This window comes from Trematomus bernacchii, unplaced genomic scaffold (genome assembly GCF_902827165.1).
Source record: "Trematomus bernacchii unplaced genomic scaffold, fTreBer1.1, whole genome shotgun sequence".
NCBI lineage: Eukaryota > Metazoa > Chordata > Actinopteri > Perciformes > Nototheniidae > Trematomus > Trematomus bernacchii.
Genome location: NW_022987581.1, coordinates 1,847,479 through 1,854,606, shown reverse-complemented (window position 1 = coordinate 1,854,606; position 7,128 = coordinate 1,847,479). Strand labels below are relative to the sequence as shown.

At 43.3% G+C, this 7,128-nt stretch overlaps 1 protein-coding gene across 1 annotated transcript in view; it reads right to left on the bottom strand.

Annotated features, from left to right (window-relative positions):
- LOC117479911 (microtubule-associated serine/threonine-protein kinase 1-like) overlaps positions 1–7,128 on the bottom strand; it is an 80,717-nt gene continuing 73,589 nt past the window's right edge. Inside the window, 6 exon segments of the mRNA XM_034127024.1 lie at positions 1–600; positions 602–1,650; positions 2,971–3,161; positions 3,371–3,501; positions 4,510–4,632; positions 6,149–6,378. Coding sequence (XP_033982915.1) covers positions 274–600; positions 602–1,650; positions 2,971–3,161; positions 3,371–3,501; positions 4,510–4,632; positions 6,149–6,378 — 2,051 coding nt within the window. The 3' untranslated portion in view covers positions 1–273.

Here is a 7,128-nt window from a genome sequence, read left to right as displayed (position 1 = left end):
TGCTGATGTTCAGGTGTATATCAGTATGTAGTGTCTCTACTTTAAAGAGTCCTCTCCTGCTCATGTTCTGTTATAATTTAAACCCTCTACTAAATTACCATCCTCAATGAAGGTTTTCTACTTTGAATGGATTTTATTTACAGTGTAGTCAAAATTAAAGGTTCTTAATACCTTGTTTTTGTCATTTGTTAAAATGCAGATCTGCAAGTTGTCTCTCTGCTCACACAAACCCCATTGCTCAGATCTACCTCCATATATGGGCGTCTCCTTTTATCACGAGTGATGTTTGGAGCTGCGAATGTTTCCTCTGTCGGCCATGTTCACAGTCGCCTGCCCTCCCCTTCGCCCCCCCGCAGACGCCCCCTCTGCCTTCCCCACGTTCCCCTTCTTCTCCTCGCTCGTCTTCATCCCGTTATCTTTCCCTTTCGCCCCCTCCTGCGCCCCCCCCTTCAGCACGGTTTTGGCCACGGTGGTGAGCTGAGTGACGAAACTGGCTTTCTCTCCGGGAGACATGGGGCGGGGTTTATTAGAGGATGGGGAGGAGGGGGAGGTGGGATTCTCCTCCAGGACCTCCAGGTGCGCCCTCTCCTCCTTCCCCCCCCCGGTAGCTGTTGGACACTTTAGATCTGAGAGGAGCCTGGGTGGGAATCGGTGGAGCGGGTGCTTTAGTTTTGACCGTTTCCACAGCTTTTTCGCCGCTTTCTGAGCCTTTTCGTAGCTTCGGTTGCTCGGCAGCTTCCTGAACGTTCCCTTTTTCCTTTCCTTTGTCCTCCTGAGCTTTCGCCACAGCTCCACTGTCTGTCTGCTGCTTACTGTCTGAACCCTTTGAAGTTGCATTTTTCTCATCCCTACCCTTAGAGTCCGCCGACTCAGCACTTTTCGGAGCCTTCTCCCCCGGGTTCTGCTTCTCCGCTGCTTCACTTTTCTTCAACACCTCAGCGTTTGATATTTTACTCACAGCACTCTCTCTAGTGTCTCTCGACGGGATGAGAGTGTCCCGACTCAGCGGAGACTCCTGCCTCCCCATCCTCCTGATGGGCTTCGGCCCTCCGATCTCCATGGGAGGAGAAGGTGAGGAAGACGATGAAGGTGAAGGTGGAGCTGGTCCGTTCTCTCCCTCCATTTCTAGCAGACTCTGCAGGCTGTGTTCGCAGTGAAAAGAGTCTCTTCTGTAGTCGCCGTGCGCCACCTCCAGGCTGTGTTTACGCAACGAAACCCCGCCTGTAAGAGGGGAAGGCGAGGATGACGATGAGGAGGAGGAAGGTAGAATTGCCCCGAGTTTTTCCGCCGATTGCACCCGCTGCAGGAGAGGGGATCGCGGCGGCTCGGCGCTTTTCGGTCGAGGGCGAGAAACGGGAGGAGAGGAGTGAAGTTTTACGGGAAAAGTCTGCGTCGTGTTGGAGCTTCCCACCGTGTGACCAGAGAGAGGGGGAGGAGAGGAGGTGGTGGGGGAGGGCGTGTGAGCCAGGGGGGAGAGAGGGATGTTTCCGGCTGATTTACAGCGAGCGGAGCGGTACTGACGGTGCAGTTTTGGGGAGAGACCGTGCAGCGAGCTGGGTCTCATGTGGTGGGAGGAGGAGGAGGAGGAGGCGGAGGCGGCGGGGGAGTTGGGGGTGCTGGAGGCCGGAGAGCTGCTTTGAGAGGAGGTGCCTGAGGGGGGAGAGAGGGAATAACGGTTATAAAATAAACATGTTACTCTTCACTTACTGTCATGGAGAAAAAAGGACTATACCTGTAACATATTATACTTTTATATACGTCGACAAACCTCTATACACACATTCAAACACACTAATGTGCATCGACTTACATCTAAACAACTAAATATACCTTCATATATCTATATATAACTTTATATACTTCTATACACACATTCATACACACTTTTGTACCTGTAAATACCCCTGTATAACTTAACGTATCTTTGGATATCTCTATATATCCTTATATACTTCTATATACATTTCAAAGTCCCGGCTGAATAGTAGCAATTCTGCTCAAATATTATCTGTGTTTATTTTTGAGCTACCAAAATGTTGATGGTGAGGCTATATAGAGCATGACATCAATACATAATAAATACAATTGAAAAAATGCCGTCAACAGACAAAGAAATATATACATTTATATTCAACAGATTTTCATTGGCTAACAGAAACACTGGACTGACACTGGCACCGGCCTACTGTACTGTGTCGTGATTGGATGTATTCTAAACTTAACACAAAAAGTAAGGACTATTTCTTTGTTGCATCAATGCTTTTTGGCAATACTCCATCCCACAAATGCTTGTTCCTCACAACATGTTTAAGGTATAAGAAAACAGGCTTTCCAATGGTATAAGATTCATTGCCAAGAAGCATTGCTACAAGAAAGAAATCAAAATCCAGCACCAGACACGTTTTTTATGCTCAACAGACACATTTATACAAAATGTGTCTGTTGTGTGTATATACTGGGGTGCACATAACTTTCTTAGTGAGTTACTCAGATGAGTACCAGGAGACAATGTTTGGTACTCAGGGCTGCCCACGCAAGGTTATGTGTTCAGCCCCTCTGTTTCGCGAACGCCGCCGACGGGGTGTGTCGGTGGGGGTGTGGTATTGAACGTCGACGGGAGGGGTGGGGGTGGGCGCTAGTGGAGCACGCGCGTGGAACTCGTGCCGGAAGTTGTGGCACAATTCCGTTGTACACACCGACGTTATCAGCAGCCCCGTCTGTACGCACGGCGACCGGCTCTGTCGTCCAGTGGAAATGCTTCACAACAAGTCTGCCGGTACGCAAATGCGCTTAGTGAGACAAGTGACAGTTATGTGCACCCCTGTATATATAGGTATATACATATTTGTATACATATTTTTATATATATTTGTATTCTTGTATTCAGGATTGTGGGAAACGGTATTTCTATCTCTCTGTCTGTACACACAAATTGAAATATTGACAATAAAGTTGACTTTGATTACTGACCCAGGTAGGGGGGTTCGGTGAGGTTGGAGCGGTAACTCTGGGTGGGGGACCGGGCGGAGAGGCTGTGGGTCGGGGAGCCGGGCAGACTGTCTCCAGAGGACAGAGAGCGGTTCAGAGAGGAGAGGCTGCGGCTGGTGTGGAGCAGGTTCGACTGTTTGGTGATCTTCCTGAACAGAGAGCTGCGCTTCTTCCTGAGAGAGACAAACAGATATGATTTGTTGAGAGGAATGAAGGTATGAAAGATTAAAATAATCAAACTGAAAATAATTAACTAAAATGAGAATAATAAATAGGCAAATAAAATAAAAATAAAAACATAAAAATAAATATATTAAAATAATAAATAAGCTAATAAATAAAACTATTAAGTATTCTAATAAAAAGCATTGCAGTAACGCACTCTTGCCCCTCCTTGGTTCCCGTCCTCTTGCTTCGCCGCGCCATCTTGGATTTGCAGGACTTGCGAGCGGGACCTACTTTTATGGAGGTGTTCTCGAATGGAGTCGTTGTCACCGTCACCTTGCTTCCACTCTGTAGATTACATACAAATGAACCACATCATTTTATCAGTACCGTTCATTTCAGCCGTCTTGTAAAAATCATTCAAAGCAGAGATGGCAAAAGTACTCACATCCTTTACTCAAGTAGAAGTACAGATACTCGTGTTTAAAAATACTCTGGTGAAAGTAGAAGTACTGACTAAACTTCTGAAGTCAAAGTAAAGAGGGCTTTGAAATGTACTTCAGTAAAAAGTACCCATAACTACCAGCTGTTTTAAAGAGTACCTGACCTCCCTTTATATTAATAGAACAATAATGTCATTGTTAGCTAATGAATGTTTCCATGCTGAACAACGGCAACATGACAACGTTTTCATTGGTCCCTCTTCTTTAGAGAAGACCAGGAAATGATGGATACACGGATCGTGTTCAAATCAATAGGCACGCAATGACTCTAAATAATAATGATCACGCCACCAAACACACATTCAAACTAAAGGAACCAGCCTGTTTGGAAAATGTAAGAAGTAGAAAGTACAGGTATTTGTGTTCAAAATGTAAGAAGTAGAAAGTACAGGTATTTGTGTTCAACATGTAAGAAGTAGAAAGTACAGGTATTTGTGTTCAACATGTAAGAAGTAGAAAGTACAGGTATTTGTGTTCAACATGTAAGAAGTAGAAAGTACAGGTATTTGTGTTCAACATGTAAGAAGTAGAAAGTACAGGTATTTGTGTTCAACATGTAAGAAGTAGAAAGTACAGGTATTTGTGTTCAAAATGTAAGAAGTAGAAAGTACAGGTATTTGTGTTCAACATGTAAGAAGTAGAAAGTACAGGTATTTGTGTTCAAAATGTAAGAAGTAGAAAGTACAGGTATTTGTGTTCAACATGTAAGAAGTAAAAGTAAAAAGTGGTCAGAAAAATAAGTAGTGGAGTAAAGTACTGATACCAGAACAATGTACTTAAATACAGTAACGAAGTATTTGTACTCCAATACTTTCCACCTCTGATTTAAGTAGATTAGATGTGTGTTCCTCACCTTCAGGATGAGCTCCACCACCTCCGTGTGGACCAGACCGTGGACAGACTCTCCGTTCACATGAGTGATCAGATCACCGGCGCTGAGTCCAGCTTCCTGAGCCGGACCTCCGTCTTCAACATGCTGTAGAACAAAAGGACTTCATGAAACACATTTACACACTTACCAGAAATGCATTTTATCTAATGGGGCTGGTGAGACAAAGAAAAACATATATTAACTCTGGAAGAAACATCTCAGCTCTGCATTTGATACTACTAATTAATTGGAATTTCATCAAAATCCCAATATGGACTAGCGCCTTTATCCAAAACGCAGTAAGTGCAATATTTGTTAAAGGGACAATATGTAAAGAATATCTGAATGTAGTATTGTGGAGCTGCAGAGAAGTCCTGGTATTCTACAACCTAAATAAAAACTCCTTGATATCGTAATCGCAATCTCAGTTAATACAATCACAATTAGTTTTTTCCAAATCGTGCAACCCTAGGTGGTTTATTTTCAGTGCAAACTATGAAATCAATTACCTATGGTGTTCCACAGGGCTTTATACTCGGTCCGCTCAATTTTTTTTAATCATACAGGCTTCTGCTCAGCCATATATTACAACACTGTGTTTCAAAGCTCTGCAGATACTGCTAGTGCCTAATGACCCAATGGCTGTTGCTGTTTAAGAAACCACATTTAAAATCTTAAAGTTGAAATGTCTACAGTTTAAAGTATTTAAAATGAAATGAGAATAAAGATCTAATGTTGATGTTAATTCTAAAACAGACAAAAATGGACAACTATGTCAGTAGGATTGCATTTATCCACTGGAAATAATATGTAAATACATTAAGTATGTATATTACTGAATATTTACTATTTGCTGTTTAAAGAGTGTGGGCAGTGTTTCCGCCTGGGGGGCGTCTTGCCGTCATTTGACGCCCTTATTCAGCTCGGAACGCCCTGAACTCGTGCCGAGGGCATCCAAAAAAATTAATAATTAGAGAGAAGATCGAGTTTTTATCGCTTGAAATGACGAAAAGGAAAAAGGACAAGGACATCCCTCTGTTGGAGGGGCAAAGGAGTCTGGTGGGATTCTTTTCGCTGCCAGCAAAGCGTGTTCCTGTGACGGAAAGTAAACTGCCGGCGAGCCTTGACGGGGGGTGCTAGTGGAGCACGCGCGTGAACTGCGAGCGCCGGAGCCTCGCAGCGGCGAAACTGAGGTAACATGAAGAGCCGCTTAGGAGCCGAGAGAGCCGGCTCTTCTTAGTGAGCCGAGCCAAATGATCCGGCTCACTAAAAAGAGCCGCAATTCCCATCACTAATACGTAAAGAGAAAGTATCTATAAGGGACGGCTCAATTCAAAATTCAAGTCACGTGACCTCTCAGCCCTGGTCTGGCGGAAACCTTTTCTCATGCTACTAATCTTAAAGTCCACCAGCGCACTCACTCTGCATCCATCTGAATATTTTTCAGAGTCAAGCTAGCATTCCTCCTGCTTTTCTCCAAATTGAAAGCTTACCAAAAAGTGAGTTTACATTCTAATAAACCTGTTGTTCATCGGCCTGCCCTCCCAAAATCCTGCTTCCCTCACACATTTAGCGGTATACGTATAAATAAAGTTGATTATGGCTCCTCCTCCTCTCTTACCCAGACCATGTGATGCACGCTGAACACGTCGCTGTCTCCCATGTAAACCCTGATGGCTCTCAGGGTGAAGCCGTACTTCTTCCCCGCGCGGTGGATGATGATGGGGGAGTGCTGCACGTTCACCATGGGGGAGTAATCTCTGCTGGGGGAGGAGTCTCGGGAGGAGGGGTTTGAGGAGAGGGAGCGAGGAGACATGGGGCTCGCTAAGGGGGAGGCGACGTGTTGCTCCACTGAGGAGAGAGAGAGTTCAGGTTAGATCACATCAGTTATTTCTACATGTGTTTTTGACAGTTCTATTTCCGTCTCTTGTGTTTTTTCGTTCTTTTTCTAATATTTAAAAAGTATTCCATGGTGTTTTCTGACGGAGAGTTGTCCACAGCTGACATTACATTGACCCAGAGTGCAAGGGGTATTACTTTGGCTCATAATCGTGCCTGGGGCTATGTTACATGGCTTAATATTTAGAAAACAAAAACATGAAAGATTTGATTGAAAACCTTTCCAACTGTGGAAAAACAACACGTGTATAACCTTTAATTCTACACTGCTGTGTTCACTGATGAGATATAAAATAACTTTGGCTAGTTTTTTGTAAACGAATGACTGCAAACTTTGAAGGCATTTTCATAGTTAGAAAAGTTCAATATGGCTGACTTTAGATTAGATTAGATTAACTTTACTAATTCAAAATTATTATTTTTCTGTCAGATCCACATGTTAAAAAATGTAATAAAAAGAGATTAAAATAAAAACACAACAGTTAATATATACATACAGTAGAAATATATATAGCTATAGATCAGGGGTGTCAAACTCAAATACAAAGTGGGCCAAAATTTAAAAAAATGGGTACTAGTCGAGGGCCGGACTGGTTCAATGTTTATTGCAGAACTTATTGAAATGAACTTATTGCACATATTAAACCTGGAACTAACAAAGCTTAAATTATTGCCTATAAAAACAACATTAAACATTAAATA